This window comes from Furipterus horrens, unplaced genomic scaffold, assembly GCF_987537825.1.
Source record: "Furipterus horrens unplaced genomic scaffold, mFurHor1.1.pri manual_scaffold_8, whole genome shotgun sequence".
Classification (NCBI taxonomy): domain Eukaryota; kingdom Metazoa; phylum Chordata; class Mammalia; order Chiroptera; family Furipteridae; genus Furipterus; species Furipterus horrens.
The window spans coordinates 93,859,593-93,881,158 of record NW_028327178.1 but is presented as its reverse complement, the minus strand read 5'-3'; the positions used below and the strand labels follow the sequence as shown (position 1 = coordinate 93,881,158).

The window sequence follows — 21,566 nt, the reverse complement described above, 5'->3', positions numbered from 1 at the left end:
AGGGTCTTAAGTTTGAGAGGGGGGAATTGTTATTTTTTATTGTTATAAAAAAATAATTATTTATAAAAAGAAGAATATAGGAAAGGGTGAATCCAAAGAACTTGTATGCACGACCCATGGTCATGAACTAAGGGGGGGTGGGATTGCTGGGGGAAGAAGGGTACTGGGCAGAGGGGAGCAAAGGGGGAAAAACATTGGAACTATTGTAACAACATAATCAATAAAATATACCAAAAAAAAATATTATCTCCTTATCTTTAATTATGATGTGTCTTGGTGTGGTCCTCTTTGCATCCATCTTGTTTGGGACTCTGTGCTTCCTGGACTTGCATGTCTATTTCCTTCACCAAATTAGGGAAGTTTTCTTTCATTATTTTTTCAAATAGATTTTCAATTTCTTGCTCTTTCTCTTCTCCTTCTGGCACCCTTATGATGCAAATGTTGGAACACTTAAAGCTATCCCATAGGTGGCTTATGCTGTCCTCATTTTGTTTTGTTTTAAATTATATTTTATTCTTATTGTTCTGATTGCTTGTTTTTTGCTTCCATATGTTCCAAATCATTGATTTGATTCTCAGATTCATTCACTCTACTGTTGTTTCCCTGTAAATTGTTTTTCTGAATTAGTAAATCCTTTGTTTCTGACTAGATCTTTTTTATGCTGTTGAGGTCCTCACTAAATTTCTTGAGCATCCTTATAACCATTGTTTTGAACTCTGCGTCTGATAGATTGCTTATCTCCATTTTCTTTAGTTCTTTTCCTGGAGTTTTGATCTGTTCTTTCATTTGGACCATGTTTATTTGTCTCCTCATTTTGACAGCCTCCCTGTGTTTGTTTCTATGTATTAGGTAGAGCTGCCATGACTCCCTGTCTTGGTAGCATGGCCTCGTGTATTAGGTTCAGTGGCACAGCCTCCCGTATCACTCAAGCTGGATACTCGAGGTGTGTCCTTTGTTTGGGTTGACTACACCCTCCTCTTGTAGTTGAGACTTGGTTGCTGTTGGCAGGTCAATGGGAGGAATTTACCCAGGCCAGTCAGCTGCAAGAACTGGCTGTGACCACTGACCACCAACCTCCACCCTCCATGGAGGGTCAGCTGTGTAGGTGCAGGGTGGTGGTGCTCCAACATGGTCTATAGATGTCCACTGAGTGCAGACTCTGGGGTTTCCCAGGTGGTGCAGGCCAAGGTCAGCCCCCACCTGTGTTTTGCCCAGGGCCACCCTGCCTGGGCTATAAGCAATCTGAGATGGTTGCTACTTGTGCTGGGCTTGGAGATCCCCAGGCAAAGCCAAGCTGTGAATCTAGGCTGGCTGCTGCTAGTTACATGCCTGGGGCCACTTAGCAAGAGGTACTGGGGCTGGGGCTCACTGAGATCGGCTGTTGTTTGTTTCAGAGGACTTAGGAAGTTGTGAATCATGAGCAAAGATCAGCCATTCATATGGCAAAATCTCTGTTAACAGCTTAGGTGGGCCCACAAGTTGGGTCCGACGGAGTTTCAGGCGATCTGCAGGGTGGGGCAAACAGTGTTAGCCAGATTTATATAGTCTCGGATATGGCACTCCCCTGCTGGCTCTGTGGCTCTGTGCAGGAAAGGTTCAGAAAAGGGACAATGGCCTTTCTGTCTGGGAGAAAGCTGTCCCCAGTGCTCGCCTTGATGCCAATCCCTTCATTTCCTCCCTGTATGCCACTGGTGCCTTTCTAGCTGCTACTCTGGTGCTGGAGCTCAGAGGGAGTGAATCTGAGTAGGTGAATCTATGTGTGGGTTCTTTCAGAGGAACTGCATGGGACTCCAGATGTTTCTCCCACCAATTCAATCCCCGCTGGTTTTTGCAGCCAGAAATTATGGGGACTTATCTTCCTGGAACAGGAATCCTAGGCTAGGGAGCCTGGTGTGGTACTGAGACTCCTTGCTCTGGAGATATCCATTCCAAATTTTTATCCACCATACATGCATGAGGGACAAACCCATTCCACGTTTTGCCTCTCCTTCCAGTCTGGATGGATGTGGTTTCTTTAATTCTGTAATTGTCCGACTTCCATTCAACTCAATTTCTGACAATTCTGAGTGATGGTTCTTCTTTCTTGAGCATTATTTTTAGCAGACAAGAAAATATATACTTTTATTTAAAAAAGAATTTTGACCAATTATCTCAGTTGTTTAGAGCACTGTTCCAATATGCCAAGGTTGTGGGTTCCATCCCCAGTTAGACCACATACAAAAAGCGACCAATTAATGCACAAATAAGTGGAACAACAAATGGATGTTTCGCTCTCTCAAATAAATAAATTTTTTTAAAACGTTTTTTCTTTTTCTTTTGAAAGATTTTACTTTTTTACTTTTTAGAGAGAGGGGAAGGGAGAGAGAAGCAGAGGGAGAGAAACATCAATGTGTGAGAGATATATTGATTGGCTGCCTCTTGAACGCCCCCAATTGGGGACCTGGCCCACAACCCAGGCATGTGCCCTGATGAGGAATTGAACCAGTGACCTTTCAGTTCGCCGGCCAGTGCTCAATCCACTGAGCCTCACCAGCCAGAGCTCCAATCTATCAAATTTTTTAAAGAATTTTGGCTTAGCTTTGGGATTTGGGCAGGTAGGTGGGAAAAAAGATTGTCTTGAGAAGGTTAGGTTCAGTAAATGTTGAAGAGGAAGTAATAAGGGATCAGAAGTGGCATTGAGATCCAGCAGTACTGACTGAAGAGGAAGCTGTGGAGAGATGTAAAACCACAAGGTTAATGCTGCCAGAAATAAAATTGCTTAGCTCATCTGAGTGGGTGGGTCGAAAGTAACTGGGAAAGAGCAAGGAAGTACTGCTGTGTCATCAAGCAGTGGGCCTTAAATTAATTGAATTTATAATCTTTCTAGTCCTAACATGGTGAGATATGAGGAAAGCTTAAGCACTTATTTCTCTTGATATGACCCGGCACAGGGACCGTTTCTAGTAAGTCCTTGTTTCCATGTTGTGGAGTGATTGGGCGGAATAGGATTACTAGGACATTAAATGGAGTTAAGTGAAGTGGCAAACTGGAAAGTGCCTGAGCTTTAGAGTCAGCTTTAAATCTCAGTTTTGTCACTTACCAGCCATGGAGCCTTGAGCAAGTAACCAACCAACTAGCACAAGATGTAGGACCCTTAGAAAGTAGATGATTAGCGGAAAAATAATAAATATGTATCAAATTACACTTTTTTCCATTTTTTAATTGTTGTTCTATTACAGTTGTCCCATTTTTCCCCCAATTGCTCTCCCCTGCCCCGCTCACCTCCCCCTCTCCCACAGTCAATCCCCACCCTCAAGTTACACTCTTTAACAAACAAAAGCAAATAGGAAATTAAAGTTCTCAAAAGCAACTGATTTTGAACAAATCCAGCGATAATACATTTATATCACCTGCTTATATCACCTTCTGCCCAGGAAAACCTGATGTCAGGGCAGATTTCCATACTAGTTTTAAAAACACATGTTTTCAACAGCCATTTCCAAGTTCAAATACTGTATAAGTCTTTCACATACATGCTATTTGTTGTTATTTTACCCTCTTGTTTAAGTTTCACAGGTCTTGACAAGTGTCTGGTCTTTTCTCAAATTTGGGGGCTTAAGGGCTTTTCTGAGCATGGCCCTTCTATGCAGATGGAGGGCCAGTATACCTCTCTATACTTTCCCCACAAGTCTATAGGACAGGAAAGCCATTTAAAATTTTGGGTTAACTAATACAAAATAATTTTATATCAAAACTCTCATTAACAAACAAGCTTGGCAAGTGATTAAGAGCATAGATTTTGGAACCAGGCTAGATTGCATGGGTATTTTTCATCACTTTCTAGCTGTGTGACCTTTGGCAAATTACTAACATTTCTCTTTTCCTTACATCCTAAGGTTATTGCAATACTTAAATAAATAAATATTTGGAAACCCCTTACATCAGTGCCTGCCACACAGGAAAGCTCCAAGTGTTTACTAAGACTGCTTTGTTCACCACTAGCCTACTATTTCACAATGCTTGATTATCTGCTTCGTGCATCTTTTATCCTCTAGACAGGGCTATGGCTTGGTTGATCTAAAGTTGTACTGTCTTTAGTAGTGGTAGTAGTCGTTAACCAGTTAATTGCATGGACCAGGATTTTTCTTTTTAACTTTTATTTATTGGTTTGAGAGAGAAATGAAAGGAGAAAGAGTGAGAGAGACAGAAAGACATTAATTTGTCGTTCCACTTACTTATGCATTCATTGGCTGATTCCTATATGTGCCATGAGCAGGGGTGGAACCTGCAACTTTGGCATTTTAGGGCAAACTGAACGATCTGGCCAGAGCCACATAGAACAGGATTTATAGGGAAGTTTGGGTCCTGTCCCAGAGTGGCTAAGGTGAGGGGGAGATACCTGCCATTTTCTCAGGATGTTACCACCAGGTAGTATACAAGGTCTGTCCGGAAAAAGTCCAACCATTGTTAATATAACGAGAACGGTTTGTGACATCAATGTAACCTGGCAGTCAAGGAGAGTGGACTGGTATGTGCATGCGTGAACAACGAACTTCACTGTACTAGTCAGAGGGGGCAGTAGACATTGGGTGAGTGAGCATGTGTACTGTGTAACTGTCACATTCAAAATGACTGAGTGAGAAGAGCAACGAATCCGCATCAAATTTTGCGTTCAAAATGAACATTCATCGCAGAAACTATTCGGATGATTCAGAAGGCCACCGCTATGGGCAACTGGTGACTAGCAGCTTCGTCTCGACAACACACCTGCTCATGCATCATGTCTCGTGCAGTTTATTTTTTTGTGAAACATCAAATCACCCAGGTGACTCAGCCCCGCTAACAGCCCAGATTTGGCTCCCTGTGACTCCTGCCTTTTCCCAAAACTAAAATCACCTTTGAAAGAGAAGAGATTTCAGACAGTTGATGAGATTTAGGAAAATATGACGGGGCAGCTGATGGCAATTGGGAGAACTGTGTGAGATCCCAAGGTGCCTATTTTGAAGGGGACTGAGGTGTCATCGTCCTATGTACGATGTTTCTTATGTCTTCTTCAATAAGTATCTCTATTTGTCATAGTTTGTGGCTGGACACTTTCTGGACAGACCTCATAAATCCTTGAAGGTATTTTTTTTTTTCTGAACAGGTTTGATTATATACAGAGGGGATGGGGCCCAGTGCTTCACTGCTGCCTTCCTCTTCCTCATGGCTGCAGGGACCTTGCTTAGTTCCTCTGTTTCTCTTTGCACCTCTCCCCGCGTGTCCCCACACTTTTCTTGATGAATCTTGAAGATAAATTTTAAATAATCAGATTGGCCACTTCCTTTCCTCAGTGCAGGGGTTTGGGATGGTGAGAGGGGTTGAGGATTCTTTTGGAGAGAAGTTTTAAGTCATCTTCTGTATGGAAACCTGAAGATAGGCTAAGAATTCATGGATAGGCTTCCCCAGGGCCCTCCCACTGGACAGCAATACTATAGAACTTGCGAAATTCACGAAGACGTTTTCACATCAAATTTGAAGTCATTTCAGGGCCTTCCAGTTCTGCTTCTTGCCCATTTTTCTTTCAACTGGTAAGAGTCTGGCAGCCTGAGGGCCTTTTAAGTTTCTTTTAAGTTTGGGGCATCTGAAACATCGATAAGCCTGGGATACTCATTTGGAGGAAGGTACCCTCAATTCACTCTAAGAATTCCTGCTAAGGACCGTGGTCTGACTTCCACGGGGTCCGGGCACACCCCTTCCTCGCCCCCTCCCTTATTAGCTCCACCCTTAGTTTTGCTTCTCGCTGCTTGGTTTCCCGTAAACACCAGGGCGTAGTTGAGGGCCACTGGATGGTCTTTGCGCTTGCGCAAGGGGCCAGTGGCTAAGGGGCTGCACTGTCCTGCCCCAAGAGCTGAGCTGTCAGCACGCCTGCGCAGAAGCCAGTAGGCTGGTAACGCCGAGAGGACTCACTGCCAGTGTCGGGCTGTCAGTGCGCCTGCGCAAGAGTGCACGCCGCGGTTCTTGACTGACTGTGCTGCGCCGGGCGCTAGGTGCAGTCATGCAGACAGCCGACTCCGAGCAGCCCCTCAAGCGGCCTCGGTGCGATGGGAGCCCAAGAACGCCGCAAAACATCCTTTCCGCAGGGGCGAATAGGTCCCCGGATCCCGAACTCCACCCGGACTGGCAGACCTGGAGCTCGGAGCAGGTGTGCTGCTTCTTAAAGCTCATTGGATTCAGCAATCCCGTACTGCTGGACCGCTTCAGAGGTAACAGGGCCAGAGGGCTGAGGGGCTGAGGGACGGCGACACGAGGCCGGGTCAGCAGGCCTGAGAGAGGGCGTCCCGGGGCAGTGAGCAGGGGACCTCACAGAGGACCCAAAGCGGGGAAGGGGAGATCTGACGCGAGAGGCACCTGAGCGGGCGGACCTGAGGCGGGGGCGCCCAGGGAGGGCGACCTGAGGCGGAGAGCCCTTCAGAGAAGGGGGCCGGAGGCGGGGAAGGGAGATCTGCCGCAGGAGGCACCAGAGGAGGCGGACCTGAGGCGGAGAAGGGAGATCTGCCGCCGGAGGCACCACAAGGGGCGGACCAGAGGCAGCGGCGCCCGGGAGTTGATAACCCTATGATGGTGGAAGAAGTGGAGCGTCAGGGGCAGAGGTCTCGTAGGAAGGAAGCAAACTTTGGGGGCTATGAGTTTGGGTGTGGTGTGGTCTTAACTGGTGGATTTCCAAAGGAACTTGACCCCCCAGCTCCCTTTTTTTAGTGAGAGGAATGTTTTCCCCAGAGGATTGCTGTCATCCAGGTTCAGATAAATGGGAAATCCCTCTGCCAGCTCAGCTCCTTGAACACTTGCCCCGTTAGAGTGAGTTTCGATTATTTTAACTTTCTGTTTCCTTCACACACACGCCCCTCCACCCCCGCAATTTGGGGATTTCCTAAAGGGGGAGGGAGTTTGGGCTAATCTCCGAATCTCCGTCGCCTACCATAGCATCCCAGTTAGGGCTCGACACAGGTTTCTCGACTGTACTTGCAGAGCTTGGTATTGATCATGTTTTCTTCTCCAAAAGCAGCTTCTCTTGCTAAATCCGGGCACTGGGGTATTAGTTGACCACTGAACTCCCAGCAGCCCACATCACATGGGGAGGTGTGCAGGTCGTGAGGGTTTTTTTGGTTCGTTTGTTTGCTTTTTATGATTTTACTTATTTATTTATTTTTAGAGAAGGGGGCAGGGAGGGAGAAAGAGAGGAAGAGAAACATGGTTGTGAGAGAGAAACACCAGTCGGTTGCTTCCCGCAGTGGTGGGACCGGGGACTGAACCCGAAACCCAGGCAGCTTCCCCAACCGGGAATGGAACAGCGGACCCTTGGCTTTACAGGACAATGCCACACCAGCCCGGGCAGATCGACCAGATCGACCGGCTCAGGTTCTCCTAATGGGTGTGAAGCTCAATAGATAGGCTTTATCCTCCGAGGTGTTCTGTAGGAAGTTGGTGTAATTTGCATATTCTGCAAACTTGCAGTCACCTCAGGTCTTGTTTCCCTAGGCTGGGGGGTCTAGGGTGGAAGGAACTTAATGGTTCGACTGAAAGAGGACTCGGTGGGTATAGAAATTGTGCTTCTCTTTTTCCCTTTTTCCCTTTTATTTTCTTCCACTGCTGGGATTGGAATTTTTCTTTAAATAGCAACAAGTGGGGATGAAGTAGTTTTATATTTTCTGTCTCTAAAATGTGATTGGCTGTGTAGGCTCTCTGTTTCAGCCGTGTTCTGTAGATTAAGTCATCAGCTTTCAAAATGATCTTTCTCTTGAGCCCACGGTCTACTGCTAATAGGAGGCACTGCAAGCTTTTAATTGACAAAAACTGATCAAGTGTCCACAGTTGCCGATTTATTAGTCTGCTTTGTCTTGACCAAATTTTAGTCAGGCTTCTGTCCCTCCGCAGGCTCCTGAACTCTTGCTTGCCTCCAAAACTGAGCAAACACTAAAAAAGTGGAATATACCCCCTGAGCAGCTTCTCCTGGGAACCAACTGGCCACAGCAGGACACTGCCCCATCAGGCTCCTTTGAGATCTCTTCCTCTCCAAAGATTCTGCTAATCTCTGTTTGCTCCTCCTTTAGTTATATTAAAAATAAATAAATAAACACCTTCTTCTGTTTGATTATTATTATTATTTTTTTGGAAGATTTTATTTGGGGAAGGGAGGGAGAAAGAGGGAGGCAAATGACCATGTGAGAGAGAAACATTAGTTTCCTCTCCTACTCACCCCAACTGGGGACAAAATCCATGACCTAGGTATGTGCCCTAACCTAGAACTGAAGCAACAAGCCCAACCAACTGAGCCACACTGGGGAGGGCTAGGCTATTTATTGATTGTTAAGAGAGAGGGGAAGGAAGGGAAAATGAGAGGAAAACATTGTTGATTTCCTCTCTCTCGCCTGAAACCAGAGATCTTACTCAAAACCTTTGTTTGTGGTTTGTAGAACAATGCCCAACCCACTGTTTTAGAAGTGGTGTTTTGCAGCAGGACTTCCTTACAAATAATTTACTTAAGTGATTTTAAAAGTTTCACTTGATTTATCATAAAAGTCTCTTGGTAGCATTTTCTAATAAAAATTAAGACCTTCCCAGTGGCAAATCAGAAAAGTGGTTTTTGACACAGTCTGTTTCCTATAGTGGGTACACTCAGTAAACGTTGATCTGAGTAAATTGTGGTGGATCCAAATTGAAAGAAATTGAAAAGTGTATGTTGTAAGTACTGAAATCATTCATGTCTTTTCTTCCATAGAAAATAAAATCAAAGGTTCAGCACTATGCAGTCTTAATGATTCTGATCTTGAACGTCTTGGAATAAGGTAAGTGATAAAATTCACATTGTAGCCAACCATGCTTGTGACCTTTTTATTCACCTTTGAGGGACAAAGCCCAAAATTGCTGCTATTAAGTGTCCACATTTTAAATCTAGGAAGTGTTTTAAAACAGTCCACTGCCTAGTGGTTAACACAGTTGTTTTTGTTTATATAGTTGCTGTATAAATTTTATGTTTAATATTACTAATGATTCCTGTTTTTTAAAAAATTTTGCTGATAAGCCTTCATGAAGTTGGTAGTAACCAACTTTTTACTCTCAAGTTCAGGGTAATTGAATTATACACACCAGAATATATATGAACTGAGAGGGGCAAAAAATGTTTGCAAGAGGCGCTTTCCCTCTCGGGAGCACACCCACACCTTCCTTTCCTCTCATAAGTGCATCTTTACTTTTCTCTCCTAAACTATAAGTGTCCCCAAGAGACTTGTTACCAGGGGAGCAATGAGCAGTGGCAGCTCCTCCTGGGCTAACCCCATGAACCTGTTTACAAGGCCCCCCTTTCTCTGACTTTTCTGTGAACCAACAGCAGCCCTGCTTTGGCTCACTTCTTTCCTGTAAGGTCTCTAGAGAGGCAAAGCATCCTCACCTCTTTTTGTTTTTTTTAATTGATTTTTAGAAAGAGAGGAAGGGAGAGAAAGAAAGAGAGATGCATTGCTGTATTCTTCTACTTATTTATACATTCACTGGGGTTGATTCTTGTATGTGCCCTCACTGGGGATGGAACCGGCAACCGTGGCATATTGGGACAATGCTCTAACCAATTGAGCTACCCAGCCAGGGTTCCTGTTGCTTCTTCTATCCTAAGCCCTTCCTTGTTTCACTGTCCCTAACTTTAATGAATGTACTCTCAAAATTAAAAAAAAAAATGTTGGCAAGAAAACTCACGGCTAGAACCCTACCTTGATCATATTTCTAGGTCTTAAATTTATCTTAAGGCTAGAATATATCCCTACTGTTAGATTTAGAGACACAGAGTAGTTTGGCACTTTTTAGTTAGGACAAGTTATTTAACCTTCAGTTTTTGCACCTGTGGAATGGATAATAATAATGAGACCATGTATGTCAAGTGATTAACACATATATATGTAGAGATCCTTATGTATGGTTGGAGGTTCTTAGGTCTAGATTAGTGTGAATCCACTTTCAACACCTGAGTTAAGGATGCAATATTTAAAAATTTCTTAAAATGAAAACTATTTCTTTTAGAGAATTGACAACAGTAGTGAAATATGGTTTTTTCTTCTGGAATTCCACTTAGCTGAATGTTGTTTGTGGTAACAGTAACCAAAGAATCAAAATAAAGGATGATATTGAATTACTTTATGTACTCGTCGGCAGCCGTCCGTCTCGAGAGACGATGGTGTAGCTTCTTAAGAGTCTATCTGCACCGCCGAGAATGGCTGTGCAGTCCAACTCGGGAGTGACATGGTATCTGTCTCCTCCCGTGTTGCATCGACATCTTGCGATGACGCTGAAGCTACAGAGCCTGGGCAGGGTGATATGGAGGGTCTGCTGTTGCCCATGCAGCAGACCCCCCCTCTCTTCGCAGCTGAAGGATCCAAGGGAAAGACGGAGTCAATACAGCTTGGCTTCAGGTGCGCCGCAGGAGTTGCCGGTGTTGACTACAACGTCAAACCGCCTTAGGGACTCCGGCTCCGGATTTTCTGTCGGGGTTTACTCCCTTAGCCTTTCCCCTGAAGAGGTATGCCGCAAGGCAGCGGAGGTTTTTTGGAGTCAGAGTTTTCCTTCTCTGAACTTTATGTACTATTGCTTAATAATTGATAATGAAAGTAGATTGTGAAAAAAAAAAAATCACTGAATAAATATCCTTTATTGTTTTTTTAAGTATATTTTATTGATTATATTGTTCCAGTAGTCCCAATTTTTTTTCCCTTTGCTCCCCTCTGCCCAGTATCCTCTTCCCTCCAACAATCCCACCCCCCTTAGTTCATGTCCATGGATCGTGCATATAAGTTCTTTGGCTTCACCAATTCCTATATTATTATTAACTTCCTCCTGTCTATTTTGTACCAACTGATTATGCTTCTTAATCCCTGTACCTTTCCCCATTTCTCCCCCTCCCCACTCCCAGCTGATAACCCTCCAAATGATCCCCTACCTATGATTCTGTTCCTATTCTAGTTTGCTTAGTTGGATTTTGGTTTTATTTTTTAGATTTCAGTTGTTGATGGTTGTGAGTTTGCTGTCATTTTAACGTTCATAATTTTTGTCTTCTTTTTCTTAAGTAAGTCCCTTTGACATTTCATATAATAATGGCTTGGTGGTGATGAACTCCTTTAGCTTTACCTTGTCTGGGAAGCACTTTATCTGACCTTCCATTCTAAATGATAGCTTTGCTAAATAGAGCAATCTTGGTTGTAGGTCTTTGCTTTTCATCACATTGAATACTTCTTGCCAGCTCCTTCTTGCCTGCAAAGTTTCATTTGAGAAATCAGCTGATAGTTTTATAGGCACCCTTTTGTAGGTAACTGTGTTTTACGCTTGCTGCTTTTAAGATTCTCTTTATCTTTAACCTTTGGCATTTTAATTATGATGTGTTTTGTTGTGGTCCTCTTTGGGTCTAGCTTGTTTGGGACTATGTGCTTCCTGGACTTATATGTCCATTTTCTTCACCAAATATGGGAAGTTTTCCTTCATTATTTTTTCACATAAGCCTTCAATTTCTTGCTCTTCCTCTTCTCCTTCTGGCACCCCTATTATTTGGATGTTGGCACGATTAAAGTTGCCCCAGAGGTTCCTAAGCCTCTCCTCATTTTTTCAATTCTTGTTTCCTCATTCTGTACTGGTTGACTGTTTTATTCTTCCTTATGTCCCAAATCATTGATTTGAACCCCGGTTTCCTTTCCTTCACCATTGGTTTTGTGTGGATTTTCCGTCGTTTCACTTAGCATAGCCTTCGCTTCTTCCCTTATGTATTTGCCATACTTAAGTATATCTGTCAAGCCTGTGAGCATCTTTATCACCAGTGTTTTTGAACTCTACGTCTGTTAGTTTGGCTATCTCCTCATCGCATAGTACTCCCACTGGAACCTTGATCCGTTTCCTCTTTTGGGCCATACTTCTCTGTCTCCTCATTTTGACAGGCTCCTGTGTTTGTTTGCCTCTGTGTCTTAGGTAGAGCTGTCACACCTGTTACATTGTAAGGGGCGGAGCCTTAGGTGTTCCTCAGCAGGGTGACCTGTTTCACCACGTTGTGGGACTGTGTGTGGGGGAGAGGTATGAGGAGGGAACAATGCCGCTTGCTCAGCACTCACCCCTTTTCTAGGCACTTCTCCCACTTCCATATGGGACTGGCGCCTCTCTAGCTGCTGCCCTGGTCGTCATTCCCAGAGTGGGTGGGTCTGCATACGGTCTAGGACCGTGGGGGCCCTTTACACAAGCAGACTCTGCTGAGAGATCAGCAGTTTCTTCTTCCACCCCAACCCCCACTGGTTTACACAGTCAGAAGCAATGAGGCTTTACTTCCCCCGGCACTGGGACCGTGAACTGTGTGGCCTGGTCTGGTGCTGAGAGCATTCCCCAAGTGTCCCTGAGTGTCCTTGGGTGTCCCTACTTTTAAAAACATGTGACTACATTTTCTGCTAAGCTGCTGCTGCCACCACACCACATCCTCTCTGCCCTGGCTCCACCCCTCCTACCTGTCTGGATGAGTATTTCTTCTTTATATGTTTGTTTGTTTGTTGGACTTCCATCAGCTCAATTTTCTGAAACTTCTGGTTGTCTCTAGTTTTGAGGTAGTTGTATTCCTTCCTAGTTGTGGACAGAGATGCAGCGCATCTGTCTAGGCCTCCATCTTTTCCGGAAGTCTCAATAAATATCCTTTGGATTGGCTTTTCTAGAGACCTTGTCTTGCCTCTTTCAAAATCACAATTTCAACCTCCTTTGTCCCCTCGAAGTCCTCCTTAGTACCTATTTTTTATGTATAATAGTTGCTTTCTGTTTTAATTGAATGGAATTTGTTCTAATAGTCTTTCTTTTAAAGGGAATCATGTACTTTGTGGACCCAAATATTATTGATTTATTCAATAAATGTTTATTAATTTTTAGGCTCTCTTCCAGGAACTTGGGACACTTGAGTGACCAAAATAAACAAAATTCCTAAAGGAACACTGTACGGCACACCTTATAACCCTGAGGTGGATTCTGCAGAACTCCTTAGAGCTGTGTTATCCTATATAGCAGCCACAAGCTACATGTTTAAATTAAATTAAATTAAAAAGTCAATTCCTCAGTTACACTAGCAACATTTCAAGTACTCAGTAGCCACTTATGGCTAGTAGCTACTGTGTTGGACTGGGCATACTGGGCTTTTCCATCAAGGCAAAGTTCCTGGACAGAGCTGCCTTTGAACATCCTAGTGAGATCAGCTGCTGGGGTAAATATTGAATTTATCATCAGTATTAATTTCTGTAGCACCTGTAATTATAGTTAAAATTCTCCTACAGTTCTTGAGGGCAGGAACCAAGTCTTTATTGTAACCCCAGTGCTGAACCCAGTTTAATGCCTTTCCAGCCCTATAAGATAGATGGTATAATCTCTATGCTACAGATGAGAACATCAATGTACCAAACAAAGTTAAGCAACTTGTCCAAGGTTATTTATAGATTCCATGTGCAGATGTAAGCCAGTTCTATCTGATTCAGAAGTTCTTTTTCATTATCACTATGCTCTACTTAAAATTTTGAGTGCTATATTGAGTTTTCTCTTATGAGTCAAGCAAATTCAGAATTGTGGGGGTATATGTTATATTAAAATAAGTATAAATTGAACGTTCAGTAAATTGGTAGGAGGTGTTGAGGTCTGAGTTTACCAAGAGAGAAGAGAATCAAGGGCAAAAGCCTAGAAGGAGAGTTTCATGTCTCAAGCAAAGGAAAGAGAGAGTTTCTGGGAGGAGTAAATTTGAATTATTAAGTGTTCCTTTTCATTTGACTTCTCTTTCTATTAGTGTAAATCTAGAGTTGATTGTATACTATTATATACTCTATTGATTATGATTAAGCAAATAATGATAGATTTATCTATCCTGTTATAATTTTAGTTCCTCGTTGGAGAGAGAGAAGCTGCTTACTTGTATTAAAAAACGGTGTCAAACAGCAAAGGTAAGAGGAATCTAGTTTATTATCATGTGTTTTGAATATAAAGTAAGGTAACTCAATTATCTAGAATTCATTTTTAAAACAATAGAAGGAAATCTGCATTTCATTGTGAATGATGGATCTTGACTTTTCTAAACTTTCTGCATTTTCTAAAATAAGCACAGAATATGTATTTAAATCAAAGGAAAACTAAAATATTTTAAGCACACAGAAAAGAATAAATAGAACACTACCTAGCCTGTCAAATCTTAACACTTTGTCCAATTTACTTCAAATTTACTTTAAAAAAAAAATTTGTTTATTTATTTTTAGAGAGAGGGAAAAGGAGAAAGAGAGGGAGAGAAACATCACTGTGTGGTTGCCTCTCACTCACACCCGCAACTGGGAACCTGACGGTGCAACCTAGTCATGTGCCCTGACTGGGAATCGAACCAGCGATACTTGGCTCACAGGCCAAATTTACTGTTTTTAGAACAAAGTATTAGAAAGAATGAAAGGCCTCCTTTGTATGTCTCTTGGATTCTATTTCCATCCTTTCTTACTCAAAAATGATCACCATCCTGAGTTGGTGTTTAATAATTTTTATGAATGTTTTGTGCTTTTACTACTTATTTGTGTATAGTCATAAACAATGTAAGGTATTGCCTTACATTGTTTAAAAATTTTATATAAATCACATTTCACAGTAAGTAACCTTTTAAACTTTCATTTAACATTATATTTTTGAGCCTTGGCTGGTATGGCTCAGTGGATTGAGCACTGGCCTGCAAACTGGAACGTTGCCAGTTCAATTTCCCATCAGGGCACATGCCTGTGTTGCAGGCCTGGTCCCCAGTTGGGGGCTTGCAAGAGGCAGCTGATTGATATGTCTCTTGTGCATCAATGTTTCTCTCCCTCTCTGTCTCCCTCCCTTTCCTTCTCTTTAAAAATAAATAAGTTTTTTAAATTATATTTTTGAGAATCATCAACATTGACACAAATAGCCGAAGTTACCACCTTCAGCCATAGAATAACTTTTAAAGTTGTGTTAAATTTTCTTGTCTGTTTTGGTAAAAAAAATTTTGTCAAATACTAGTTCAAATGGTGGACATATTTCTAAAGTTTAATCTATCAATAGTTGTTTATTTCTCATCCCCAGCCCCTTTCAGACACCAGAAGCCTTGTTTTTCAGACTTAGTGTCCCAAGAATGATTTTAACAAGCTCACAGCCCCCATCCCAGAAATTCTGGGTCTGATAATTTAGAGTAGAGACCCAGGAATGTGCATCTTTTCACAGACTCCTCAGGGTGATTCTCATACCATAATTAAAGAAATGTTTCTTGATTAATTGGTAACAGGAAATATACCTTATTGTTCAGCCTTTTGACATCTGTAGGTTAAGAATACTTAGTTCCAGATCTGGAAGAAGGAGTAAAGTCTCATTCCCCTTTTGCACAATCATTATTTACATTTTGCAATAGAGGTGTTTTATGTATTTAACGTATAGTACTGTTTTTCATCAAAAAACAAAATTCTTAACCTCATTTATAAATTATAAATTACAGTTGTTGAAAATAGATTTTAAAGCTACTATGTACTTGAGTCAGTGAGTCATTATATATAGTAATAACATTAATATGTTATGTGATCTTAGCTTCGTTACCAGTACAGCTGAACAAAGAATTGATTCCTGTCCTGGCTGGTGTGACTCAGGATTGAGTGCCAGCCTGCAAACCAAAGGGTCACTGGGTCGATTACCAGTCAGGGCATCTGCCTGGGTTGCAGGCCAGGACCCCAGCTGGAGGTGCATGAGAGGCAACCACACACTGATGTTTCTCTCCTTCTCTTTCTCCCTCCCTTCACCTCTCTCTAAAAATAAATAAATAAAAGCTTAAAAAAAAAAAAGAACTGATTCCTACCCTAGCCCTGGCCAGGGAGCTCAGTTGATTAGAACATCATCTTAATACACTTAAGGTTGTGGGTTCAATCTCCAGTCAGGGCACATACAGGAATCAACCAATGAATTCATAAATAAGTGTAACAACAAATCCATGTTTCTTTCTGTCTGTCTTTCTCTCTCTCCCCCACCCCACTTATTCCCTCTAAAATCAATAAATTAAAAAAATTTTTTTTAAGACTGATACCTTTAATAAAAAGAAAGAATTGATTTCTACCCTAATCTGGTATCTACCTTTTATTATTTTTTAAAAAGTTTTAGTAAGATATAATTCACATACCTTATAATTCACTCACTTAAAGTATACAAGTCAATGTTTTTTAGAAGGTCCACAAGGTTGTTCAGTCATCACCATAACTAATTTAAATTATGAGTTCTTTATATATTCTGGATACCAAGTCTCATATATGATATGCACATTTTTTCACACTTTCTGGATTGTCTTTTTTACTTTCTTAGTGGTATTCTCTGGAGCACAAAAGTTTTTAATTTTGATGTAGTCCTGTTTAATCTATGTTTTTTTTCACCTCTTGTGCTTTTGGTGTCATGTCTAAGAAACAATGGCCTAACGCAAGATCACAACCTTTCTTCTGGACTCCGTTTTCTTCATGCTAAATTTAGTTCAGTTGGCCTCGGAAGCCAGGAATTGTGAACAGTGAGGAGGAAATACAGTGGTTGACGTAATGGGCACTAATTTGTCAAACGTATTAATGAATCTTTAAAGTGAAATGCCTATTTTGTGTATTTTCCCTTACCTATTATGTGTTGTTATAGAATTACCACCTCTGAATTTTTTTCTGATTGTTTCCCTTCTCCTTTCTTCTGGGTAGAATTGACCACTCCTTCTTTTGTGTCTTTCTACCCATTCTTTTTTCCCTGTGATTCTGGACGTAGATTCTATTATCTTTCCATGAGAGCAGGAATGATGCCTTACCCATCTCTATCCCCAGTGCTTAGCATATACAGAAGACTTAATAGACAACAGGATTGTTTTATTTTTCATCACTGGTATCACAGTAGAATATCATATAGCCTTTAAAAGTGGCAAATAAGTGGACCATGTAACTATATAAAAGAGCAGTTTATATTAAATAATACTGGGAGAACAAAATAACATTTAAATAATGACCAAAACACTTTAATATCACATATACACTTTAAGAGTTGGGACAGGCATATGAGATAGTGTGACTAAAATTTCCAGTAAATCGTTGCTCAACATTAAGGGAATGGTTTAAAAGTGTTGATTTAAAATGATAATTAAGATTTATAAAAACATGAGAAAATGCTTAGGTTGCATTTTGACATGAAAAGAGTATATATGTATTATGATATGATATATTTCATAAAGTTGCTTAAATTTATTTTGTTCTAACATACATAGGGTGAAATAAATGTTTTTTAAATGATTTTTTTTTTAGAGAGGAGGGTGGAGGGGAGAGAAAGAGAAACATTGATTTCTTGTTCCACTTATTTGTACATTCATTTGTTGTTTCTTGCATGTCCCCTTACCAGGGATGGAACACGCAACCTTGGCATACTGGGATGACACTCTTACTAAATGTTTTAAAAACAGTTATTATACCCACCAAAACAAAAAAACAGTTATTAGACCTCAAAAACTGAAAGTGAAGACTTTTAAACTGAAATGGATTAAAAGTAGGTTGTAGATTTTTTGATAATTTTTAAGAATTAAATAGCTTCTCATTTGTTTATCATGGTTACATTAATTTTATATAAGGAGAAGGTAATAGACGGGTACAGTAAGTCATGAATAGTTCCTTGGATACTGCAACTTTAAGCAAAATGACATATAATGAAACCAGTTTCACCAAAAGCTAATTGAAAAAAAAAAAAAGCTAATTGGTATAAACAAGAATTAAGTTCATATGGCAGATTTCTGATCACAAAAACATCACCAAACTTCTAAATAAGGACCCCAAATACTTCTAATATTAAACATTGAAATAAATATGAGCTATACATACATTTAAGAAAGATTAATGAAAACAAATAAGAGAATGATTTTCCAACATGCTTTCAGGTCAGGATTGCAAGTGTCCTGGTGGCTCAGGGCACAAGATGGGAACCAGCCCTGGACAGTATGCCCTTCCATCACAGGGGACACTCACATGCACATCCACACTCATTCAGTCATGTAGACATGCCAGTGAAGCTTACATGTACATCTTTGGGGTGTGGTAGGAAACTGGAGCACCCAGAGAAAACCCTGCAGACATGGGGAGACCATATAAACTCTATGCAGACAGTGGCCCTGGCTGCCAGGAATCTTTTTTTTTTTTTAATTGACACTATAGGGAAATTTTGTTGATCGAAATGACGTTATTTGATGACCTGCTCTTTATGATTTTTCATGTATTTAAAGATTTTGGAACTTGTTCTTGTCTGTAGGGACATTCACAGGGTTGAATTAAGACATTCATGGGTCCTTCTACTTAGATATTTTGACATCATTCTTGGCACATGATAAGAGGTGACTAAAATTTATATCTTTTATAAAGGAGTTTTATAGAACAGGGTGAAAAAATTCATACTCACCAAACATCAACCATAAATCTAATCTTTATTAATGTACACACATATTATTTAACAAAGTTGTAAATTCTAGTCGTTACTTGACTCAGGCTTTTGGTACAAACTTGAATTGATCTGTTTTTAAACTCATCACCAACTGTTCAAATGTTGGACCAGATAACCTTTTTAAGCCTCTTTACAACATGGAGATTCTATAATTCATATTTTATATACTTCTGTGTGTGGACATGGTACATTTTAACTATAAAGCATGTTAACATATATTACTTTGCAGTAGAGGTTCAACAGTAGTTAGGCACACAGTATGATGGGTTCTGAGAACATAGCAGTAAACAAGACAAACAAGGTATTTTGCCTCCCAGAATACCATACTTTAAAAAAAAATTATTTTATTATTACCTTTTTTTTTTTTTTTTAGAGAGAGAGGGGAAGGAAGGGAGAAGAAGAGGGAGAGACACATCATCAGTCAGTTTCCCCCCATAAGCTCCCAACCTGGGACCAAATCTACTTCAGACATGCACACTGACTAGAATCCAACTGGCGACCTTTTGGTTTGCAGGATGATGCCCAGCCAACTGAGCCACACTGGCTGGGGCAAGAATTCTATACATTTTTAAAAAATTTTATTTATTTATTTATTTATTTATTTATTTATTTATAGAGAGTAGGGAAGGGAGGGAGAAAAGGAAGGAGAGAAACATCAATGTGCGAGAGAAACATAGATCAGATGCCTCTCACACGCCCCCAACTGAGGACCTGGCCCACAACACAGGCATGTGCCCTGACTGGGAATCTAAACCTGTGGCGACCTTTCAGTTTGCAGGCTGGCACTCAATCCATTGAGCCACACCAGCCGGGACTCTATACATTTATAAGCAACTTTAATTTGAAGGAGTTTGAAAATCATAGATTAGGTCATTTATCCAGCTTGTTTTTTATTCTGTGACTTTTCCTTTAAAAGGCAGTTTATGGACAGTTAAAAAAGCTGTATCTTTAAAGAAACATAGAGGGGCATTAAATCTTTACCCATATTTAAAGCACTTGTTTAATCTTAGTGTAATGCATAATTGTGAAATATATCTTTACTAAATATAAATATTTCTGAGTGACATTATAAGTACTATAAAATTTTTATGTTCCTGAGTATGACTTCTTATCTATATGATAGGAGGACTTATTTCACTTATTCTTTCTTAGTATTTTAGTCCGTCGGCAGCCGTCCGTCTCGAGAGACGATGGTGTAGCTTCTTAAAAGTCTATCTGCACCGCCGAGAATGGCTGTGCAGTCCGACTCGGGAGTGACACGGTATCTGTCTCCTCCCGTGTTGAATCGACATCTTGTGATGACGCTGGAGTGTCCTCTCCAGTGAAGCTGAAGCTACAGAGCCTGGGCAGGGTGATATGGAGGGTCTGCTGTTGCCCATGCAGCAGACCCCCCCTCTCTTCGCAGCTGAAGGGTCCAAGGGAAAGACGGAGTCAATACAGCTTGGCTTCAGGTGCGCCGCAGGAGTTGCCGGTGTTGACTACAACGTCAAACCGCCTTAGGGACTCTGGCTCCGGATTTTCTGTCGGGGTTTACTCCCTTAGCCTTTCCCCTGAAGAGGTATGCCGCAAGGCAGCGGAGGTTTTTTGGAGTCAGAGTTTTCCTTCTCTGAGTATTTTAGTACACGTACTATATAGACACATTCAGGAAAAAGTTTAGACATCGTGCCAGGAGTAATATGGCTTATGTAATCTGAATGAGTGTGTTAAATGAGTATGTTTAACTTAAATACAAGACTAACTTACTAAAGGCTAATTAAATAATGTACAAAGCTTTGGCCAGTATGGCTCAGTTGGTTAGAGTGTCAGCCCATAACCAAAAGGTTGCAGGTTTGATTCCCAATCAGGGCACATATCTTGGTTGCGGGTTCAATCCCCAGTCCAGGGCATAGGATCCCTGGTCTACTCACGTCTGAGAGGCAACTGATTGATGTTTCTCTCTCACAGAGATGTTCCTCTCTTTCCCTTCCTCTCTCTATAAACAAAAACAAACAAAAAATATAAACAATGAAAACATGTCCTCGAGTGAGGATAAATAATAATAAAAAGATTGAAATCCTTATCTTTCTGTTACTAGAATCCATTAGGAAGACATAAAATATACCCAGATCCAATATACTCGAGCTCTCTGGTAGTAATATCAAAATAAGGTAATAATATTAATATCTCGTCATTTCCCTTAATGTTAGTCTTGAGAATAGTGAAACATCTTTGACTTTGCACTGTAAGTAGACATAGCTGCACAAAAAGTTATGTATTGTTACTTATGTTTTAACATACTTTTCTAGGTGATTAATGATCCTATCCATGGCCATATTGAATTTCACCCTCTCCTTATCCGGATCATCGATACACCTCAATTTCAGCGGCTTCGATACATTAAACAGTTGGGAGGCACTTACTATGTTTTTCCAGGAGCTTCACACAATCGATTTGAGCACAGTCTAGGGTAAGAAGGGGATTGGAGTGGGGAACGTAGTTATTAAGTACCTTCTCTGTCTCATGAAATGATTGTCTCATCTTTTAGAAAATAGTTTTACAAAGTGGTAATGATATCCTTATTTTGTTGATGAAAAAATTGAGACTTGTTTCCTTGCTGTATTTTATTTATATGTTCTTATAAGCCCCCCTAGATCCTTCCTGAAAAGATGAAGGTGTCTATTGAGAAGTCATTTGCCTGAAATATGCATGTTTAAATATTATTAAAAACTAATAGGGTTGGTTACTGGTATAATTAACTTTGTAAGTTTGATTATTTAATTTTCCTGTAGTCTCTATTTAGTCATGTACAGATTGTCTTTTGAAACCAGGAAATGTGTAAATCAGAAAAGCATTCACAAGCTCAGAGAAGTGGCACTTATATTACATACAACTAAGTTGAGACTTTGGTCTGCTTTTCCATTATAAAAGTGGAGAGCCAGGAGAACATAAGCGGGGAAGAACTGGCCAAATTTCCAGATATTCATGAAGTACTAACAATATTGCTTTGGGTGTTCTGTTTGTTTGTTTGTTTCTTTTGAAGCATTTTAAATTATCCAGTGAGGCTGTCTGCCTCCAACACCTGGGCTCGGTGGGAACTCCCTGTCCAGCAGAGG

At 40.9% G+C, this 21,566-nt stretch overlaps 1 protein-coding gene across 1 annotated transcript in view; it reads left to right on the top strand.

Moving 5' to 3' along the window:
- Window positions 1-5,919: 5,919 nt before the first annotated feature.
- SAMHD1 (SAM and HD domain containing deoxynucleoside triphosphate triphosphohydrolase 1) overlaps window positions 5,920-21,566 on the top strand; it is a 53,784-nt gene continuing 38,137 nt past the window's right edge. The window contains exons 1-4 of the mRNA XM_090286370.1: window positions 5,920-6,224; window positions 8,738-8,804; window positions 13,880-13,940; window positions 20,760-20,920. Coding sequence (XP_090142496.1) covers window positions 6,017-6,224; window positions 8,738-8,804; window positions 13,880-13,940; window positions 20,760-20,920 — 497 coding nt within the window. The 5' untranslated portion in view covers window positions 5,920-6,016. The remainder of the gene's footprint in view (window positions 6,225-8,737; window positions 8,805-13,879; window positions 13,941-20,759; window positions 20,921-21,566) is intronic.